The 24,262-nt window shown below is 52.2% G+C and overlaps 1 protein-coding gene across 1 annotated transcript in view; it reads right to left on the bottom strand.

The window, feature by feature from the left end:
- The window catches only part of LOC137360029 (serine/threonine-protein kinase A-Raf-like), a gene marked incomplete at its 3' end in the record, with an annotated part of 29,690 nt that extends 5,665 nt beyond the window's left edge, over nt 1-24,025 (bottom strand). Inside the window, exons 1-3 of the mRNA XM_068025612.1 lie at nt 23,898-24,025; nt 804-1,045; nt 198-301 (exon numbers count right to left, since the gene is read on the bottom strand). Coding sequence (XP_067881713.1) covers nt 198-301; nt 804-1,016 — 317 coding nt within the window. The remainder of the gene's footprint in view (nt 1-197; nt 302-803; nt 1,046-23,897) is intronic.
- Nucleotides 24,026-24,262: the final 237 nt, after the last annotated feature.

Below are 24,262 nucleotides of genomic sequence, written 5' to 3'. Positions count from 1 at the left end.
CCCGTTGTACAACCAGCACAGCACAGTCGCCTGCTCATCCATATAGCTCCCCGTGTACGGGACTCTGCAACGCCCCGAGCCGTCTGTGTCGCACTCCGGAGCCACAGTAAGCCCCGTGTACAGCACTGGTGTGTATAAGCCCCATTTGCCAGCTTCAATACAAACTCAAGACAGAAATGCCGCAGTCAGTAACTCACCCATCAAGGAATCTGTAGACCGCACAGCATTTCTGGGACAAACCTCGGACTTTCAGTGCCTTGTCCAAGCTGTCGTTCACTGTCATCCCCTCACGAACATTTACCTGTGAAAAGCACAGCAGGTAGTTAAGAGGATAGGAGATCAAAGTCAGACACAGTACAACTCTCAAAAACCTGGCAATGTTTAACAGGAAGTGGAGAGGGAGCTTTACTCTGTATCTAACCCCCGTACTGTACCTGTCCTGGGGAGTGTTTGATGGGGACAGTGTAGAGGGAGCTTTACTCTGTATCTAACCCCCGTACTGTACCTGTCCTGGGGAGTGTTTGATGGGGACAGTGTAGAGGGAGCTTTACTCTGTATCTAACCCCCCGTGCTGTACCTGTCCTGGGGAGTGTCTGATGGGGACAGTGTAGAGGGAGCTTTACTCTGTATCTAACCCCCGTGCTGTACCTGTCCTGGGGAGTGTTTGATGGGGACAGTGTAGAGGGAGCTTTACTCTGTATCTAACCCCCGTGCTGTACCTGTCCTGGGAGTGTTTGATGGGGACAGTGTAGAGGGAGCTTTACTCTGTAACTAACCGACCCGGGCTGGGCAGTATGACTTACCACCGTGCGTTGCTTGTTGGGCAGATAGACGCGGACAGTTCCCGTTGCTCTGGGCATCTCCCCGGGGCTGCCCGCCAGCGAGGGCCGGTGCTGGCCGTGGTGAGGGTGCTGCTCCAGGGAGCCGCCCGGGCTGGACGGCACTCCGCTGATGGTCAGGCTGGGCAGGCTGAACCCATTGCTCAGGGCAGGGGAGGATGCAGAGGCTCGTTTCATTCAGGCAGCAGAGGCTCACCTTGTAATCCCTGTGAATCAACAACAAGGCCCGGTGACTGGTTAAGCAGCAGTATCTCAATCAGCCCGGGAGGCTAACCTACAACATTTCTCATCGAGTTACAAAGCACAGAAACAGGCCCTTCGGCCCATCGTGTCTGTGCCGGCCATCAAGCATCTAACTATTCTAATCCCATTTCCCCACACTTGGCCCGTAGCCTTGTATGCTATAGCCTTTCAAGTGCTCATCTAAATACTTCTTAAATGTTGTGAGGGTTCCTGCCTCCACCACCTCTTCAGGCAGTGTGTTCCAGATTCCAACCACCCTCTGGGTGAAAACATTTTCCCTCAGATCCCCTCTAAACCTCCTGCCCCTTACCTTAAATCTATGCCCCCTAGTTATTGACCCCTCTGCTAAGGGAAAAAGTTTCTTCCTATCTAACCTATCAATGCCCCTCATAATTTTGTACACCTCAATTAAGTCCCCCCTCAGCCTTCTCTGCTCTAAGGAAAACAACCCTAGCCTATCCAGTCTCTCTTCATAGCTGGAGGGGGCTACTGAGATAGGGAGGGGTGTAGGGGCCGGAGGAGGTTACAGAGATAGGGAGGGTTGTAGGGGCCGGAGGAGGTTACAGAGATAGGGAGGGTTGTAGGGGCCGGAGGAGGTTACAGAGATAGGGAGGGTTGTAGGGGCTGGGGGAGGTTACAGAGATAGGGAGAGTTGTAAGGGCTGGAGGAGGTTACAGAGATGGACGGTTGTAGGGGCTGGAGGAGGTTACAGAGATAGGGAGAGTTGTAGGGGCTGGAGGAGATTACTGAGATAGGGAGGGTTGTAGGGGCTGGAGGAGATTACTGAGATAGGGAGGGTTGTAGGGGCTGGAGGAGGTTACAGAGAGGGACGGTTGTAGGGGCTGGAGGAGGTACAGAGATAGGGAGGGTTGTAGGGGCTGGAGGAGGTTACAGAGATAGGGAGGGTTGTAGGGGCTGGAGCAGGTTACAGAGATAGGGAGGGTTGCAGGTGCTGGAGGAGGTTACAGAGATAGGGAGGGTTGTAGGGGCTGGAGGAGGTTACAGAGATAGGGAGGGTTGTAGCAACTGGAGGAGGTGACAGAGATACGGAGGGTAGTAGGGGCTGGAGGAGGTTACAGAGATAGGGAGTGTTGTAAGGGGCTGGAGGAGGTTACAGAGATAGGGAGGGTTGTAGGGGCTGGGGGAGGTTACAGAGATAGGGAGGGTAGTAGGGGCTGGAGGAGGTTACAGAGATAGGGAGTGTTGTAAGGGGCTGGAGGAGGTTACAGAGATAGGGAGGGTTGTAGGGGCTGGAGGAGGTTACAGAGATAGGGAGGGTTGTAGGGGCTGAAGGAGATTACAGAGATAGGGAGGGTTGTAGGGGCTGGAGGAGGTTACAGAGATAGGGAAGGTTGTAGAGGCTGGAGGAGGTTACAGAGATAGGGACGGTTGTAGGGGCTGGAGGAGGTTACAGAGATAGGGAAGGTTGTAGGGGCTGGAGGAGGTTACAGAGATAGGGAGGGTTGTAGGGGCTGGAGGAGGTTACAGAGAGGGACGGTTGTAGGGGCTGGAGGAGATTACTGAGATAGGGAGGGTTGTAGGGGCTGGAGGAGATTACTGAGATAGGGAGGGTTGTAGGGGCTGGAGGAGGTTACAGAGAGGGACGGTTGTAGGGGCTGGAGGAGGTTACAGAGATAGGGAGGGTTGTAGCGGCCGGAGGAGGTACAGAGATAGGGAGGGTTGTAGGGGCCGGAGGAGGTTACAGAGATAGGGAGGGTTGAAGGGGCTGGAGCAGGTTACAGAGATAGGGAGGGTTGTAGCAACTGGAGGAGGTGACAGAGATACGGAGGGTAGTAGGGGCTGGAGGAGATTACAGAGATAGGGAGGGTTGTAGGAACTAGAGGAGGTTACAGAGATAGGGAGGGTTGTAGGAGCTGGAGGAGGTTACAGAAATAGGGAGGGTTGTAGGGGCTGGGGGAGGTTACAGAGATAGGGAGGGTTGTAGGGGCTGGAGGAGGTTACAGAGAGGGACGGTTGTAGGGGCTGGAGGAGGTTACAGAGATAGGGAGGGTTGTAGGGGCTGGGGGAGGTTACAGAGATAGGGAGGGTTGTAGGGGCTGGGGGAGGTTACAGAGATAGGGAGGGTTGTAGGAGCTGAAGGGGGTTACAGAGATAGGGAGGGTTGTAGAGGCTGGGGGAGGTTACAGAGATAGGGAGGGTTGTAGAGGCTGGGGGAGGTTACAGAGATAGGGAGGGTTGTAGGGGCTGGAGGAGGTTACAGAGATAGGGAGGGTTGTAGGGGCTGGAGGAGGTTACAGAGAGGGACGGTTGTAGGGGCTGGAGGAGGTTACAGAGATAGGGAGGGTTGTAGCGGCCGGAGGAGGTACAGAGATAGGGAGGGTTGTAGGGGCCGGAGGAGGTTACAGAGATAGGGAGGGTTGAAGGGGCTGGAGGAGGTTACAGAGATAGGGAGGGTTGTAGGGGCTGGAGCAGGTTACAGAGATAGGGAGGGTTGCAGGTGCTGGAGGAGGTTACAGAGATAGGGAGGGATGTAGGGGCTGGAGGAGGTTACAGAGATAGGGAGGGTTGTAGCAACTGGAGGAGGTGACAGAGATACGGAGGGTAGTAGGGGCTGGAGGAGGTTACAGAGATAGGGAGGGTTGTAGGGGCTGGAGGAGGTTACAGAGATAGGGAGGGTTGTAGGGGCTGGAGGAGGTTACAGAGATAGGGAGGGTTGTAGGGGCTGGAGGAGGTTACAGAGATAGGGAGGGTTGTAGGGGCTGGAGGAGGTTACAGAGATAGGGAGGGTTGTAGGGGCTGGAGGAGGTTACAGAGATAGGGAGGGTTGTAGGGGCTGGAGGAGGTTACAGAGATAGGGAGGGATGTAGGGGCTGGAGGAGGTTACAGAGATAGGGAGGGTTGTCAGGGGCTGGAGGAGGTTACAGAGATAGGGAGGGTTGTAGGGGCTGGAGGAGGTTACAGAGATAGGGATGGGAATTGAGGCCTTGGGGTTGATTTGAAAACAATGATAAACATTTTAAAATCGAAGCATTGCTAGTCAGGGAAAGAAAGTAGGTCAGTGAGCACAGGGGGACGCTGTCGCCTGTCTCTGCTCTGTCAGCTGAGTGGTCCGTCTGCGCTGTGGTTTCCGTGGGCGGCTCGACTCAGCTGTCAGGTTCTGCCCCCACATCCTCCCCGCACCAGCTCTGTCAGTGACACGTCAGGAACCTTCCTGCAGGGTCCTGTGATCATGCAATCAGCCGTCAGCTATCCAACAGCTCCTGTTGTCATGAGCAGAGCCTCCCGCGGCACAAAGGAGGCAAGGTGCTGCATTCGCCCGGCGCCTTTCACAACCTCAATACATCCCGAAGTGCGGCGCAGTCAGTGCAGTCAGCGCTGCGAACGGGACAACACGGCAGCCGATTGGCACACAGCAAGATCCCACAGTATGGCATAATAATGGCCAAAGATTCTCGGTTGAGTGTTACAAAAGCAAAACGCTGCAGATGTTGGAAATTTGAAATCGAAGCAGAAAATGCTGGAAATCCAGCTGGGTGTTTGTCGAGGGATAGATATCGGCCCCAAGACACTGAGGAGAACTTCCCACCACCCACACCCCCTCGCTGTCCTATTCATCTTCCGATAGTGGCCGTGGGCTCTTTTACATCCACCTGAGGGGGCATATGGGGGGCCTCGGGTTTAACGTCTCTTCCTGAAAGACGGTCCCTCCGACAGTGCGGCACTCCCACAGGACTGACCCTCCGACAGTGCGGCGCTCCCTCAGTACTGACCCTCCGACAGTGCGGCGCTCCCTCAGTACTGACCCTCCGACAGCGCGGCGCTCCCTCAGTACTGACCCTCCGACAGGGCGGCGCTCCCTCAGTACTGACCCTCCGACAGTGCGGCGCTCCCTCAGTACTGACCCTCCGACAGTGCAGTGCTCCCTCAGTACTGACCCTCCGACAGGGCGGCACTCCCTCAGTACTGACCCTCCAACAGTGCAGCGCTCCCTCAGTACTGACCCTCCGACAGTGTGACACTCCCTCAGTACTGACCCTCCGGCAGTGCGACACTCCCTCGGTACTGACCCTCCGACAGGGCGGCGCTCCCTCAGTACTGACCCTCCGACAGGGCGGCGCTCCCTCAGTACTGACCCTCCGACAGTGCGGCGCTCCCTCAGTACTGACCCTCCGACAGTGCGGCGCTCCCTCAGTACTGACCCTCCGACAGCGCGGCGCTTCCTCAGTACTGACCCTCCGACAGTGCGGCACTCCCTCAGTACTGACCCTCCGACAGTGCGGCGCTCCCTCAGTACTGACCCTCCGACAGTGCGGCGCTCCCTCAGTACTGACCCTCCGACAGCGCGGCGCTCCCTCAGTACTGACCCTCCGACAGTGTGACACTCCCTCAGTACTGACCCTCCGACAGTGCGACACTCCCTCGGTACTGACCCTCCGACAGGGCGGCGCTCCCTCAGTACTGACCCTCCGACAGCGCGGCGCTCCCTCAGTACTGACCCTCCGACAGTGTGACACTCCCTCAGTACTGACCCTCCGGCAGTGCGACACTCCCTCGGTACTGACCCTCCGACAGGCGGCGCTCCCTCAGTACTGACCCTCCGACAGTGCGGCTCTCCCTCAGTACTGACCCTCCGACAGTGCGGCGCTCCCTCAGTACTGACCCTCCGACAGGGCGGCGCTCCCTCAGTACTGACCCTCCGACAGTGCGGCGCTCCCTCAGTACTGACCCTCCGACAGTGCGGCGCTCCCTCAGTACTGACCCTCCGACAGCGCGGCGCTTCCTCAGTACTGACCCTCCGACAGTGCGGCACTCCCTCAGTACTGACCCTCCGACAGTGCGGCGCTCCCTCAGTACTGACCCTCCGACAGTGCAGCGCTCCCTCAGTACTGACCCTCCGACAGTGCGGCGCTCCCTCAGTACTGACCCTCCGACAGCGCGGCGCTTCCTCAGTACTGACCCTCCGACAGTGCGGCACTCCCTCAGTACTGACCCTCCGATGGCGCGGCGCTCCCTCAGTACTGACCCTCCGACAGTGCGGTGCTCCCTCAGTACTAACCCTCCGACAGGGCGGCGCTCCCTCAGTACTGACCCTCCGACAGTGCGGCACTCCCTCAGTACTGACACTCGGACAGGGCGGCACTCCCTCAGTACTGACCCTCCGACAGTGCGGCGCTCCCCCAGTACTGACCCTCCGACAGTGCAGCGCTCCCTCAGTATTGACCCTCCGACAGTGCGGCACTCCCTCAGTACTGACCCTCCGACAGGGCGGCACTCCCTCAGTACTGACCCTCCGACAGTGCGGCACTCCCTCAGTACTGACCCTCCGACAGTGCGGCGCTCCCCCAGTACTGACCCTCCGACAGTGCAGCGCTCCCTCAGTATTGACCCTCCGACAGTGCGGCGCTCCCTCAGTACTGACCCTCCGACGGCGCGGCGCTCCCTCAGTACTGACACCAGGGGTCGTGTCAGGCTGGGATTACGGGGCTCAAGTCTCTGGACTGGGGGCTCGAAACCTCGACCAGAGCTCCCCGGAATTTTTTTTTGGAGCGTACGGGTGATTCGTTTAAGTGTGCTGCAGCCCTAAAGGGTATGCGCATCACGTGATCGGTTGAAAGGGCTGACCCGTCCGCAACCTGCGCAGGAACCTTCGGATCGCCACACGGCCGAGAGGCAACGCTGCCCACGAGCCTCTGACTCACTGTGACACTGCTGGAAAGGTCTGAATGATCTTCTCAGAATCAAATGTGGGATCACTTTCAAAGTCAGCTGAAGAGACTTTTCAGAAACGGACGGGCTGCTGTTTTTTTTTCCTAACTTCTGCTTATTTCTAGGAAATATTCCAAAATACTTTTGCAAGTGAATCATCTTTTTTTGATCTAACTGGTTTGGTTCGTCCACATGCGGCAGGGGACTAATGAGTCAGCACACACTGATGTCAAAGCACGCCTGCAAGACTCAAAAGTGGGCCATCAGGCCGAGCTGTCACATGGTTCACACATAACTTTCTTCATCATCTGAAATGTCTGGACATGACCTTGAGCAATTCAGAGAGCACCAAGTGCCTCCAAAAATAGCCCTGCCACTTATTTTGAAAGTATTTCCAGAAGAATGCCTATCAGATTGGCAAGTGGTACAATCCGACCATTAAAGGCAGACAGGCGATGACAACAGAAATACCAAATCTTCGACAACATACAGGCCAATAACCCCTCGCCTGTACTCTACCCAGCACGATGTACAGTACAATAACCCCTCGCCTGTACTCTAATCAGCACCATGTGCAGTACAATAACCACTCGCCTGTAATCTACTCTGCACCATGTACAGTACAATAACCCCTCGCCTGTAATCTACTCAGCACCATGTTCAGTACAATAACCCCTCGCCTGTACTCCAATCAGCACCATGTGCAGTACAATAACCACTCGCCTGTACTCTACTCTGCACCATGTACAGTACAATAACCCCTCGCCTGTAATCTACTCTGCACCATGTTCAGTACAATAACCCCTCGCCTGTAATCTACTCAGCACCATGGACAGTACAATAACCCCTCGCCTGTAATCTACGCAGCACCATGTACAGTACAATAACCTCTCCCCGTACTCTACCCAGCACCATGTACAGTACAATAACCTCTCCCCGTACTCTACCCAGCACCATGTACAGTACAATAACCTCTCCCCGTACTCTACTCTGCACCATGTACAGTACAATAACGCCTCGCCTATAATCTACCCAGCATGATGTACAGTAGAATAAACCCTCGCCTGTAATCTACCCAGCACCATGTACAGTACAATAACCCCTGACCTGTACTCTACCCTGCACCATGTACAGTACAATAACCCCTCGCCTGTACTCCACCCAGCACCATGTACAGTACAATCACCCCTGACCTGTACTCTACTCAGCACCATGTTCAGTACAATAACCCCTCGCCGGTACTCTACTCTGCACCATGTACAGTACAATAACCCCTCGCCTGTACTCTACTCAGCACCATGTGCAGTACAATAACCACTCGCCTGTACTCTACTCTGCACCATGTACAGTACAATAACCCCTCGCCGGTACTCTACCCAACACCATGTTCAGTACAATAACCCCTCCCCGTACTCTATCCAGCACCATGCACAGTACAATAACCCCTCTCCAATAATCTACTCAGCACCATATACAGTAGAATAACCGCTCGCCTGTACTCTACTCTGCACCATGTACTGTACAATAACCCCTCCCTGTACTCTACGCTGCACCATGTACAGTACAATCACCCCTGACCTGTACTCTACTCAGCACCATGTTCAGTACAATAACCCCTCGCCGGTACTCTACCCAGCACCATGTACAGTACAATAACCCCTCCCTGTACTCTACTCTGCACCATGTACAGTACAATAACCCCTCCCCGTACTCTACTCTGCACCATGTACAGTACAATAACCCCTCCCTGTACTCTATTCTGCACCTTGTACAGTACAATAACCCCTCCCCGTACTCTACTCTGCACCATGTACAGTACAAAAACCCCTCCCCGTACTCTACTCTGCACCATGTACAGTACAAAAACCCCTCGCCTGTACTCTACTCAGCACCATGGACAGTACAATAACCCCTCGCCTGTAATCTACTCAGCACCATGAACAGTACAATAACCCCTCCCCGTACTCGACCCAGCACCATGTACAGTACAATAACCCTTCCCCGTACTCTACCCAGCACCTTGTACAGTACAATAACCCCTCCCCATACTCTCCCCAGCACAATGTACAGTACAAAAACCCCTCGCATGTACTTTACTCGGCACCATGTACAGTACAATAACGCCTCGCCTATAATCTACCCAGCATTATGTACAGTTGAATAAACCCTCGCCTATATTCTACACAGCACAATGTACAGTACAATAACCCCTCGCCTGTAATCTACACAGCACCATGTTCAGTACAATAACCCCTCACCTGTACTCAACCCAGCACCACGTACAGTACAATAACCCCTCACCTGAACTCTACTCAGCACCATGTACAGAACAATAACCCCTCGCCTGTAATCTACTCAGCACCATGTACAGTACAATAACCCCTCCACTGTAATCTACCCAGCACCATGTACAGTACAATAACCCCTGACCTGTAATCTACGCTGCACCATGAACAGTACAAAAACCCCTCCCCGTACTCTACTCAGCACCATGTACAGTACAATAACCCCTCGCCTGTACTCTCCTCTGCACCATGCACAGTACAATAACCCCTCCCCGTACTCTACTCAGCACCATGCACAGTACTATATCCCCTCGCCTATAATCTACTCAGCACCATGTACAGTACAATAACCCCTCCCCATACTCTACTCAGCACCATGTACAGTACAATAACACCTCAGCTGAACTCTACTCTGCACCATGTACAATACAATAACCCCTGACCTGTAATCTACTCAGCACCATGTACAGTACAATAACCCCTCCCTGTAATCTACTCAGCACCATGAACAGTACAAAAACCCCTCGCCTGTACTCTACTCAGCACCATGAACAGTACAAAAACCCCTCGCCTGTACTCTACTCTGCACCTTGTACAGTACAATAACCCCTCGCCTGTAATCTACTCAGCACCATGTACAGTACAATAACCCCTCGCCTGTAATCTACTCAGCACCATGTACAGTACAATAACCCCTCGCCTGTACTCTACTCAGCACCATGTACAGTACAATAACCCCTCGCCTGTAATCTACTCAGCACCATGTACAGTACAATAACCCCTCGCCTGTAATCTACTCAGCACCACGTACAGTACAATAACCTCTCGCCTGTACTCTACTCACACCATGTACAGTACAATAACCCCCCGCCTGTACTCTACTCAGCACCATGTACAGTACAATAACCCCTCGCCTGTACTCTACTCAGCACCATGTACAGTACAATAACCCCTCGCCTGTAATCTACTCAGCACCATGTACAGTACAATAACCCCTCGCCTGTAATCTACTCAGCACCACGTACAGTACAATAACCTCTCGTCTGTACTCTACTCAGCACCATGTACAGTACAATAACCCCCCGCCTGTACTCTACTCAGCACCATGTACAGTACAATAACCACTCGCCTGTACTCTAGCCAGCACCATGTACAGTACAATAACCCCTCCCTGTAATCTACTCAGCACCATGAACAGTACAAAAACCCCTCGCCTGTACTCTACTCAGCACCATGAACAGTACAAAAACCCCTCGCCTGTACTCTACTCTGCACCTTGTACAGTACAATAACCCCTCGCCTGTAATCTACTCAGCACCATGTACAGTACAATAACCCCTCGCCTGTAATCTACTCAGCACCATGTACAGTACAATAACCCCTCGCCTGTACTCTACTCAGCACCATGTACAGTACAATAACCCCTCGCCTGTAATCTACTCAGCACCATGTACAGTACAATAACCCCTCGCCTGTAATCTACTCAGCACCACGTACAGTACAATAACCTCTCGCCTGTACTCTACTCACACCATGTACAGTACAATAACCCCCCGCCTGTACTCTACTCAGCACCATGTACAGTACAATAACCCCTCGCCTGTACTCTACTCAGCACCATGTACAGTACAATAACCCCTCGCCTGTAATCTACTCAGCACCATGTACAGTACAATAACCCCTCGCCTGTAATCTACTCAGCACCACGTACAGTACAATAACCTCTCGCCTGTACTCTACTCAGCACCATGTACAGTACAATAACCCCCCGCCTGTACTCTACTCAGCACCATGTACAGTACAATAACCACTCGCCTGTACTCTAGCCAGCACCAGGTACAGTACAATAACCCCTCGCCTGTACTCTACCCAGCACCATGTACTGGACAATAACCCCTCCCCGTACACTACACTGCACCATGTACAGTACAATAACCCCTCGCATGTACTCTACCCAGCACCATGTACAGTACAATAACCCCTCCCTGTACTCTAAAAAAGCACTATGTACTGTACAATAACCCCTCGCCTGTACTCTACTCAGCACCATGTGCAGTACAATAACCACTCGCCTGTATTCAACTCTGCACCATGTACAGTATAATAACCACTCCCCTGTCTCTACCCAGCACCATGGACAGTACAATAACCCCTGGCCTGTACTCTACTCAGCACCATGTACAGTACAATAACCCCTCGCCTGTACTCTACTCTGCACCATGTACAGTACAATAACCCCTCCCCGTACTCTACTCTGCACCATGTACAGTACAATAACCCCTCCCTGTACTCTACGCTGCACCATGTACAGTACAATAACCCCTCCCCGTACTCTACCCAACACCATGTACAGTACAATAACCCCTCCCCGTACTCTACCCAACACCATGTACAGTACAATAACCCCTCCCCGTACTCTACCCAGCACCATGCACAGTACAATAACCCCTCTCCTATAATCTACTCAGCACCATATACAGTAGAATAACCGCTCGCCTATAATCTACCCAGCACCATGTACTGTACAATAACCCCTCGCCTGTAATCTACTCAGCACCACGTACAGTACAATAACCTCTCGCCTGTACTCTACTCAGCACCATGTACAGTACAATAACCCTCGCCTGTAATCTACTCAGCACCACGTACAGTACAATAACCTCTCGCCTGTACTCTACTCAGCACCATGTACAGTACAATAACCCCCCGCCTGTACTCTACTCAGCACCATGTACAGTACAATAACCACTCGCCTGTACTCTAGCCAGCACCAGGTACAGTACAATAACCCCTCGCCTGTACTCTACCCAGCACCATGTACTGGACAATAACCCCTCCCCGTACACTACACTGCACCATGTACAGTACAATAACCCCTCGCATGTACTCTACCCAGCACCATGTACAGTACAATAACCCCTCCCTGTACTCTAAAAAAGCACTATGTACTGTACAATAACCCCTCGCCTGTACTCTACTCAGCACCATGTGCAGTACAATAACCACTCGCCTGTATTCAACTCTGCACCATGTACAGTATAATAACCACTCCCCTGTCTCTACCCAGCACCATGGACAGTACAATAACCCCTGGCCTGTACTCTACTCAGCACCATGTACAGTACAATAACCCCTCGCCTGTACTCTACTCTGCACCATGTACAGTACAATAACCCCTCCCCGTACTCTACTCTGCACCATGTACAGTACAATAACCCCTCCCTGTACTCTACGCTGCACCATGTACAGTACAATAACCCCTCCCCGTACTCTACCCAACACCATGTACAGTACAATAACCCCTCCCCGTACTCTACCCAACACCATGTACAGAACAATAACCCCTCCCCGTACTCTACTCTGCACCATGTACAGTACAATAACCCCTCCCCGTACTCTACTCAGCACCATGTACAGTACAATAACCCCTCCCTGTACTCTACTCTGCACCATGTACTGTACAATAACCCCTCGCCTGTACTCTCCTCTGCACCATGTACAGTACAATAACCCCTCACCTGTAATCTACTCAGCACCAGGTACAGTACAATAACCCCTCGCCTGTACTCTACTCCGCACCATGTACAGTACAATAACCCCTCGCCTGTAATCTACTCAGCACCATGTACAGTACAATAATCCCTCACCTGTACTCTACTCCGCACCATGTACAGTGCAATAACACCTCACCTGTACTCTTCTCAGCTCAATGTGCAGTACAATAACCCCTCGCCTGTACTCTACTCAGCACCATGTACAGTAGAATAACCCCTCACCTGTACTCTACTCAGAACCATGCACAGTACAAAAATCCCTCACCTGTAATCTACCCTGCACCATATACAGTACAACAACCCCTCGCCTGTAATCTACTCAGCACCATGTACAGTACAATAACCCCTCCCCGTACTCTACTCTGCACCATGTACAGTACAAAAACCCCTCGCCTGTACTCTACTGAGCACCATGTACAGTACAATAACCCCTCCCCGTACTCTACCCAGCAGCATGTACAGTATAAAAACCCCTCGCATGTACTCTACTCGGCACCATGTACAGTACAAAAACCCCTCGCATGTACTCTACTCTGCACCATGTACAGTACAAAAACCCCTCGCATGTACTCTACTCTGCACCATGTACAGTACAAAAACCCCTCGCATGTACTCTACTCTGCACCATGTACAGTACAAAAACCCCTCGCATGTACTCTACTCTGCACCATGTACAGTACAAAAACCCCTCACCTGTACTCTACCCAGCACCATGTACAGTACAATAACCCCTCAGCTGCAATCTACTCAGCACCATGTACAGTATAATAACCCCTCACCTGTAATCTACTCTGCACTAGATACAGTAGAATAACCCCTCGCCTGTACTCTACTCAGCACCATGAACAGTACAAAAACCCCTCGCCTGTACTCTACTCAGCACCATGTACAGTACAATAACCCCTCGCCTGTAATCTACTCTGCACCATGTACAGTACAATAACCCCTTGCCTGTACTCTACTCAGCACCATGTACAGTATAATAACCCCTCACCTGTAATCTACTCTGCACCAGATACAGTAGAATAACCCCTCGCCTGTACTCTACTCAGCACCATGAACAGTACAAAAACCCCTCGCCTGTACTCTACTCAGCACCATGTACAGTACAATAACCCCTCGCCTGTAATCTACTCAGCACCATGCACAGTACAATAACCCCTCGCCTGTACTCTAATCAGCACCATGAGCAGTACAATAACCACTCGCCTGTACTCTACTCTGCACCATGTACAGTACAATAACCCCTACCCGTACTCTACTCTGCACCATGTACAGTACAATAACCCCTCCCCGTACTCTACTCTGCACCATGTACAGTACAATAACCCCTCCCTGTACTCTACGCTGCACCACGTACAGTACAATAACCCCTCCCCGTACTCTACTCTGCACCATGTACAGTACAAAAACCCCTCGCCTGTACTCTACTCAGCACCATGTACAGTACAATAACCCCTCCCCGTACTCTACCCAGCACCATGTACAGTACAATAACCCCTCCCCGAACTCTACCCAGCACCATGTACAGTACAATAACCCCTCCCCGTACTCTACCCAGCACCATGTACAGTACAATAACGCCTCGCCTGTACTTTACTCAGCACCATGTACAGTACAATAACCCCTCCCCGTACTCTACCCAGCACCATGTACAGTACAATAACCCCTCCCCGAACTCTACCCAGCACCATGTACAGTACAATAACCCCTCCCCGAACTCTACCCAGCACCATGTACAGAACAATAACCCCTCCCCGTACTCTCCCCAGCACCATGTACAGTACAAAAACCCCTCGCATGTACTCTACTCGGCACCATGTACAGTACAATAACCCCTTGCCTGTACTCTACTCAGCACCATATACAGTAGAATAACCCCTCACCTGTAATCTACTCTGCACCAGATACAGTAGAATAACCCCTCGCCTGTACTCTACTCAGCACCATGAACAGTACAAAAACCCCTCGCCTGTACTCTACTCAGCACCATGTACAGTACAATAACCCCTCGCCTGTAATCTACTCAGCACCATGTACAGTACAATAACCCCTGGCCTGTACTCTACTCCGCACCATGTACAGTACAATAACCCCTCGCCTGTACTCTAATCAGCACCATGTGCAGTACAATAACCACTCGCCTGTACTCTACTCTGCACCATGTACAGTACAATAACCCCTCCCCGTACTCTACCCAGCACCATGTACAGTACAATAACCCCTCCCCGTACTCTACACAACACCATGTACAGTACAATAACCCCTCCCCGTACTCTACACAACACCATGTACAGTACAATAACCCCTCCCCGTACTCTACTCAGCACCATGTACAGTACAATAACCCCTCCCCGTACTCTACCCAGCACCATGCACAGTACAATAACCCCTCTCCTATAATCTACTCAGCACCATGTACAGTAGAATAACCGCTCGCCTATAATCTACTCAGCACCATGTACTGTACAATAACCCCTCCCTGTACTCTACGCTGCACCACGTACAGTACAATAACCCCTCCCCGTACTCTACTCTGCACCATGTACAGTACAATAACCCCTCCCCGTACTCTACGCTGCACCATGTACAGTACAATAACCCCTTGCCTGTACTCTACTCTGCACCATGTACTGTACAATAACCCCTCGCCTATACTCTACTCAGCACCATGTACAGTACAATAACCCCTCACCTGTAATCTACTCAGCACCAGGTACAGTACAATAACCCCTCGCCTGTACTCTACTCCGCACCATGTACAGTACAATAACCCCTCGCCTGTAATCTACTCAGCACCATGTACAGTACAATAACCCCTCGCCTGTACTCTACTCCGCACCATGTACAGTGCAATAACACCTCGCCTGGACTCTACTCAGCACCATGTACAGTACAATAATCCCTCACCTGTACTCTACTCCGCACCATGTACAGTGCAATAACACCTCGCCTGGACTCTACTCAGCACCATGTACAGAACAATAACCCCTCACCTGTACTCTTCTCAGCACCATGTACAGTACAATAACCCCTCGCCTGTACTCTACTCAGCACCATGTACAGTACAATAACCCCTCGCCTGTACTCTTCTCAGCACCATGTACAGTACAATAACCCCTCCCCATACTCTACTCAGCACCATGTACAGTACAATAACCCCTCGCCTGTACTCTTCTCAGCACCATGTACAGTACAATAACCCCTCACCTGTACTCTTCTCAGCACCATGTACATTACAATAACCCCTCCCCATACTCTACTCAGCACCATGTACAGTACAATAACCCCTCGCCTGTAATCTACTCAGCACCATGTACAGTACAATAACCCCTGGCCTGTACTCTACTCTGCACCATGTACAGTACAATAACCCCTTGCCTGTACTCTACTCAGCACCATGTACAGTATAATAACCCCTCACCTGTAATCTACTCTGCACCAGATACAGTAGAATAACCCCTCGCCTGTACTCTACTCAGCACCATGAACAGTACAAAAACCCCTCGCCTGTACTCTACTCAGCACCATGTACAGTACAATAACCCCTCGCCTGTAATCTACTCAGCACCATGCACAGTACAATAACCCCTCGCCTGTACTCTACTCTGCACCATGTACAGTACAATAACCCCTCGCCTGTAATCTACTCAGCACCATGTACAGTACAATAACGCCTCGCCTGTACTCTACTCAGCACCATGTACAGTACAATAACCCCTCCCCGTACTCTACCCAGCACCATGTACAGTACAATAACCCCTCCCCGAACTCTACCCAGCACCATGTACAGTACAATAACCCCTCCCCGAACTCTACCCAGCACCATGTACAGAACAATAACCCCTCCCCGTACTCTCCCCAGCACCATGTACAGTACAAAAACCCCTCGCATGTACTCTACTCGGCACCATGTACAGTACAATAACCCCTTGCCTGTACTCTACTCAGCACCATATACAGTAGAATAACCCCTCACCTGTAATCTACTCTGCACCAGATACAGTAGAATAACCCCTCACCTGTACTCTACTCAGCACCATGAACAGTACAAAAACCCCTCGCCTGTACTCTACTCAGCACCATGTACAGTACAATAACCCCTCGCCTGTAATCTACTCAGCACCATGTACAGTACAATAACCCCTGGCCTGTACTCTACTCTGCACCATGTACAGTACAATAACCCCTCGCCTGTACTCTAATCAGCACCATGTGCAGTACAATAACCACTCGCCTGTACTCTACTCTGCACCATGTACAGTACAATAACCCCTCCCCGTACTCTACCCAGCACCATGTACAGTACAATAACCCCTCCCCGTACTCTACACAACACCATGTACAGTACAATAACCCCTCCCCGTATTCTACTCAGCACCATGTACAGTACAATAACCCCTCCCCGTACTCTACCCAGCACCATGCACAGTACAATAACCCCTCTCCTATAATCTACTCAGCACCATATACAGTACAATAACCCCTCCCCGTACTCTACTCAGCACCATGTACAGTACAATAACCCCTCCCCGTACTCTACCCAGCACCATGTACAGTACAATAACCCCTCCCTGTACTCTACGCTGCACCACGTACAGTACAATAACCCCTCCCCGTACTCTACTCTGCACCATGTACAGTAGAATAACCGCTCGCCTATAATCTACTCAGCACCATGTACAGTACAATAACCACTCGCCTGTACTCTACTCTGCACCATGTACAGTACAATAACCCCTCCCCGTACTCTACCCAGCACCATGTACAGTACAATAACCCCTCCCCGTACTCTACACAACACCATGTACAGTACAATAACCCCTCCCCGTATTCTACTCAGCACCATGTACTGTACAATAACCCCTCCCCGTACTCTACCCAGCACCATGTACAGTACAATAACCCCTCCCCGTACTCTACGCTGCACCATGTACAGTACAATAACCCCTTGCCTGTACTCTACTCTGCACCATGTACTGTACAATAACCCCTCGCCTATACTCTACTCAGCACCATGTACAGTACAATAACCCCTCACCTGTAATCTACTCAGCACCAGGTACAGTACAATAACCCCTCGCCTGTACTCTACTCCGCACCATGTACAGTACAATAACCCCTCGCCTGTAATCTACTCAGCACCATGTACAGTACAATAACCCCTCGCCTGTACTCTACTCCGCACCATGTACAGTGCAATAACACCTCGCCTGGACTCTACTCAGCACCATGTACAGTACAATAATCCCTCACCTGTACTCTACTCCGCACCATGTACAGTGCAATAACACCTCGCCTGGACTCTACTCAGCACCATGTACAGAACAATAACCCCTCACCTGTACTCTTCTCAGCACCATGTACAGTACAATAACCCCTCGCCTGTACTCTACTCAGCACCATGTACAGTACAATAACCCCTCGCCTGTACTCTTCTCAGCACCATGTACAGTACAATAACCCCTCCCCATACTCTACTCAGCACCATGTACAGTACAATAACCCCTCGCCTGTACTCTTCTCAGCACCATGTACAGTACAATAACCCCTCACCTGTACTCTTCTCAGCACCATGTACATTACAATAACCCCTCCCCATACTCTACTCAGCACCATGTACAGTACAATAACCCCTCGCCTGTACTCTTCTCAGCTCAATGTGCAGTACAATAACCCCTCGCCTGTACTCTACTCAGCACCATGTACAGTAGAATAACCCCTCACCTGTACTCTACTCAGAACCATGCACAGTACAAAAATCCCTCACCTGTAATCTACCCTGCACCATATACAGTACAACAACCCCTCGCCTGTAATCTACTCAGCACCATGTACAGTACAATAACCCCTCCCCATACTCTATCCAGCACCATGTCCAGTACAATAACCCCTCGCCTGTAATCTACTCAGCACCATGTACAGTACAATAACCCCTCGCCTGTACTCTACTCTGCACCATGTACAGTACAATAACCCCTCGCCTGTACTCTACTCAGCACCATGTACAGTACAATAACCCCTCACCTGTACTCTTCTCAGCACCATGTACATTAAAATAACCCCTCCCCGTACTCTACTCAGCACCATGTACAGTACAATAACCCCTCGCCTGTACTCTTCTCAGCTCTATGTGCAGTACAATAACCCCTCGCCTGTACTCTACTCAGCACCATGTACAGTAGAATAACCCCTCGCCTGTTCTCTACTCAGAACCATGTACAGTACAATAACCCCTCACCCGTACTCTACTCAGCACCATGTACAGTAGAATAACCCCTCGCCTGTACTCTGCGCAGCACCATGTAAAGTACAACAACCCCTCGCCTGTGTCTACCCAGCACCATGTACAGTACAATAACCCCTCCCCATACTCTACTCTGCACCATGTACAGTACAATAACCCCACGCCTGTACTCTACTCAGCACCACGTACAGAACAATAACCCCTCACCTGTACAACACTCATCACAGTGTACAGTACAATAACCCCTCGCCTGTACAACATCCAGCACGGTGTGCAATAAAATAACCCCTCGCCTGTACAACACTCATCACAGTGTACAGTAAAATAACCCCTCGCCTCTACAACATCCAGCACGGTGTACAGTACAATAACCCCTTGCTTGTACAACATCCAGCACGGTGTACAGTACAATAACCCCTTGCTTGTACAACACTCATCACAGTGTACAGTACAATAACCCCTCGCCTGTACAACATCCAGCACGGTGTGCAGTACAATAACCCCTTGCTTGTACAACATCCAGCACAGTGTACAGTACAATAACCCCTTGCTTGTACAACAGCCAGCACAGTGTACAGTACAATAACCCCTCGCCTGTGCAACACTCTTCACAGTGTACAGTACAATAACCCCTTGCTTGTACAGCATCCAGCACGGTGTACAGTACACTACGAACGTCCAATCTCTCTACACCTCCATCCCCCACCAGGACAGTTTTAGGGATCTCTACTTCTTCCTTGAGCAGAGGCCCAACCAGTCCCCATCCACCACCACCCTCCTCCACTTGGCTGAACTTGTTCTCACATTGAACAACATCTCCTTCAATCTCCACTTACTTCCTCCAAGTAAAAGGTGTTGCTATGGGTACCCGCATGGGCCCTAGTTATGCCTGTCTTTTTGTTGGATATGTCAAACATTTCTTGTTCCAGTCCTACTCAGGCCCCCTCCCCCAACTCTTTTTCCGGTACATTGATGACTGTATCGGTGTCGTTTCCTGCTCCCATCACAAACTGGAAAACTTTATCAACTTTGCTTCTAATTTCCACCCTTCTCTCACCTTTACATGGTCCATCTCCGAAACTTCCCTTCCCTTCCTCGACTACTGTCTCTATCTCTGGTGATAGGCTGTCTACTAATATCCATTATAAACCCACTGACTCCCACAGCTACCTTGACTACACTTCTTCACACCCTACCTCCTGTAAGGACTCCATTCCATTATCCCAGTTTCTCCATCTCCGACACATCTGCTCTGATGATGCTACCTTCCACAACAGCTCTTCTGATATGTCTTCCTTTTTCCTCAACCGAGGATTCCCCCCCACGGTGGTTGACAGGGCCCTCAACCGTGTCCGCCCATTTCCTGCACCACTACCCTCACCCCTTCCCCTCCCTCCCAGAACCGCAACAGGGTTTCCCTTGTCCTCGCTTTCCACCCCATCAGCCTCCATATCCAAAGGATCATCCTCCGCCATTTCCGCCACCTCCAGCGTGATGCCACTACCAAACACATCTTCCCCTCCCTTCCCCATGTCAGCATTCCGAAGGGATCGGTCCCTCCGCGACACCCTGGTCCACTCCTCCATTACCCCCACCACCTCGTCCCCGTCCCAGGGCACCTTCCCCTGCAATCGCAGGAGGTGTAATACCTGCCCATTTACCTCCTCTCTGTCCTCACTATCCCAGGCCCCAAACACTCCTTTCAGGTGAAGCAGCGATTTACTTGTACTTCTTTCAATGTAGTATACTGTATCCGCTGCTCACAATGTGGTCTCCTCAACATTGGGGAGACCAAACGCAGACTGGGTGACCGTTTTGCGGAACACCTCCGCTCAGTCCGCAAGCAGGACCCCAAGGTTCCGGTTGCTTGCCATTTCAACACTCCCCCCTGCTCTCATGCTCACATCTCTGTCCTGGGATTGCTGCAGTGTTCCAGTGAACATCAACGCAAGCTCGAGGAACAGCATCTCATTTACCGATTAGGCACACTACAGCCTGCCAGACTGAACATTGAATTCAATAATTTCAGAAAATGACGGGCCCTGCATTTTACTTTTATTTTTAGTTTTTTTCCTTTTTCCTTTTTTTATATTTTTGTGTGTTTATTTTATTTTATTTCATCTTAGTTTGTTCAGTTTGCTTACTCACTGTTTTTTTTTTCATGTTTGTACTTGCAACTGTTCAATTTTCAGTCCATTAACACCCTATCTGTACTAATGCTTTGTGACTTTCAACTCACCATTGACATATTGTTTGCCTTTGCTCCATGACCTTCTGGTCAGCTATTCTGTGACCTTGTCCTATCTACAGCTTCTCCTTTGTTATCTCTTGCCCCACCCCCGCTTTACTTGCTTATGCCAAAGACTTGCAGGTTGACAGGTAAATTGGCCATTATAAATTGCCCCTAGTATAGGTAGGTGGTAGGGGAATTGAGGGAAGGTGGGGATGTGGTAGGAATATGAGATTAATGTAGGATTAGTATAAATGGGTGGTTGATGGTCGGCACAGACTTGGTGGGCCGAAGGGCCTGTTTCAGTGCTGTATCTCTAAATAAATAAAAAAATAACCTCTTACATTTCTAAAAATGCCAGTTCTGAAGGGTCACTGACCTGAAACGTTAACTCTGCTTCTCTCTCCACAAATGCTGCCAGATCTGCAGAGTATTTCCAGCATTTTTTATCTTCATTACAGTACAATAACCCCTCGCCTGTAAAACACCCAGCAGGGCGGACAGTACAGTAACCCCTCGTTTGTACAACACTTACAATAACCCATCGCCTGTACAACAGCCAGCACGGTGAAGAGTACAGTAACCCCTCACGGTGCCCTGCTCCTGAGACTCGAGCATAGAAATCAAGCTGACACTTCAAGTCCAGTACAGAGGGAGCGCCGCACTGTCGGAGGGTCAGTACTGAGGGAGCGCCGCACTGTCGGAGGGTCAGTACTGAGGGAGCACCGCACTGTCGGAGGGTCAGTACTGACGGAGCGCGTCACTGTCGGAGGGTCAGTACTGAGGGAGCTCCGCACTGTCGGAGGGTCAGTACTGAGGGAGCTCCGCACTGTCGGAGGGTCAGTACTGAGGGAGCGCCACACTGACGGAGGGTCAGTACTGAGGGAGCGCCGCACTGTCGGAGGGTCAGTACTGAGGGAGCGCCGCACTGTCGGAGGGTCAGTACTGAGGGAGTGCTGCACTGTCGGAGGGTCAATACTGAGGGAGCGCCGCACTGTCGGAGGGTCAGTACTGAGGGAGTGCTGCACTGTCGGAGGGTCAATACTGAGGGAGCGCCGCACTGTCGGAGGGTCAGTACTGAGGGAGCGCCGCACTGTCGGAGGGTCAGTACTGAGGGAGCGCCGCACTGTCGGAGGGTCAGTACTGAGGGAGAGCCGCACTGTCAGAGGGTTAGTACTGAGGGAGCGCCGCACTGTCGGAGGGTCAGTGCTGAGGGAGTGCCGCACTGTGGGAGGGTCAGTACTGAGGGAGCGCCGCACTGACGGAGGGTCAGTACTGAGTGAGCGGCGCACTGTCGGAGGGTCAGTACTGAGGGAGTGCCACACTGTCGGAGGGTCAGTACTGAGGGAGCGCCGCACTGACGGAGGGTCAGTGCTGAGGGAGTGCCGCACTGTGGGAGGGTCAGTACTGAGGAAGCGCCGCACTGTCGGAGGGTCAGTACTGAGGGAGGGCCACACAGTCGGAGGGTCAGTACTGAGGGAGGGCCACACTGTCGGAGGGTCAGTACTGAGGGAGGGCCACACTGTCGGAGGGTCAGTACTGAGGGAGGGCCACACTGTCGGAGGGTCAGTACTGAGGGAGTGCCTCACTGTCGGAGGGTCAGTACTGAGGGAGCGCCGCACTGTCAGAGGGTCAGTACTGAGGGAGCGCCGCACTGTCGGAGGGTCAGTACTGAGGGAGCGCCGCACTGTCGGAGGGTCAGTACTGAGGGAGCGCCGCACTGTGGGAGGGTCAGTACTGAGGGAGCGCCGCACTGACGGAGGGTCAGTACTGAGGGAGCGCCGCACTGACGGAGGGTCAGTGCTGAGGGAGCGCCGCACTGTCGGAGGGTCAGTACTGAGGGAGCGCCGCACTGACGGAGGGTCAGTACTGAGGGAGCGCCGCACTGACGGAGGGTCAGTGCTGAGGGAGTGCCGCACTGTGGGAGGGTCAGTACTGAGTGAGCGGCGCACTGTCGGAGGGTCAGTACTGAGGGAGTGCCACACTGTCGGAGGGTCAGTACTGAGGGAGCGCCGCACTGACGGAGGGTCAGTACTGAGGGAGGACCGCACTGTCGGAGGGTCAGTACTGAGGGAGCGCCGCACTGTCGGAGGGTCAGTACTGAGGGAGTGCCGCACTGTCGGAGGGTCAGTACTGAGGGAGTGCCGCACTGTCGGAGGGTCAGTACTGAGGGAGTGCCGCACTGACGGAGGGTCAGTACTGAGGGAGTGCCGCACTGTCGGAGGGTCAGTACTGAGGGAGTGCTGCACTGACGGAGGGTCAGTACTGAGGGAGGGCCACACTGTCGGAGGGTCAGTACTGAGGGAGCGCCGCGCTGTCGGAGGGTCAGTACTGAGGGAGTGCTGCACTGTCGGAGAGGCATTAATGAGGGAGTGCTGCGAAGTTGGAGGTGCTTCCTTTCGATGAGATATTTAACCCGAGACTCACCGCTCTCTCAAGTGGATGTAAAAGATCGCACAGCCACGACTGGAAGGGGAGGGCGTGAGCAGGTCAGGAGGGCGGTGGGGGAGTTCACTGCTCTGGGGCAATATTTATCTCTCAACTAACATCACTCACAAACAAACAGTCATGTCCTCATTTTTGCTTCTGCAAGCTGGCTGCTGCATCTCCTACATTACAGCAGTGACAACACCTCAAACGGCTTTCGTAGGGTGGGTCGCGCTTCGGGAGGGACATCCTCAGGTTGCGAAAGGCGCTGCAGAAATGCAAGATTCTTTCTCACATAACCATCCGTCAACCACAAGACTGCTCACGCAATGCTCTATTCATTCATACACGTCATTAAGAAACATGGTGGAAAACACATTGTAACAATTAGCGGTGGACCCTTACCTGCAGGAAGTGCGGTGTCAGGCGGAGCGCAGGCTGTTTCGCCGGGAAACGCCACGACTTCTCCCGCTTTTCCTCCTGGACGAGCGACGTCGAACGCACCTCCGGGGGTGGGGGGGGGTGGGGGTGGGGGGGGGGGTGGTGTGTGTGTGGGGGAAAACAGCGCCTTCCTGGAATGAGAAGTGAGCTTCGTTAACTGCAGCCCAACCTGTAAGTCGACACAGGACTGCCCAGCCTTTATTACACCGGAGACCCTGTTCTCTCCCGTGTCCTGGAATCGACATTTATCCCCGGACAATATCACTGCAACCGCTAATCAGGTCATTCAGCACGTGGGAGCTCCCTCTACACTGTCCCCATCAAACACT

Source organism: Heterodontus francisci, unplaced genomic scaffold, assembly GCF_036365525.1.
Source record: "Heterodontus francisci isolate sHetFra1 unplaced genomic scaffold, sHetFra1.hap1 HAP1_SCAFFOLD_594, whole genome shotgun sequence".
In the NCBI taxonomy this organism is placed as follows: domain Eukaryota; kingdom Metazoa; phylum Chordata; class Chondrichthyes; order Heterodontiformes; family Heterodontidae; genus Heterodontus; species Heterodontus francisci.
This window is presented reverse-complemented; position numbering and strand designations above follow the sequence as displayed.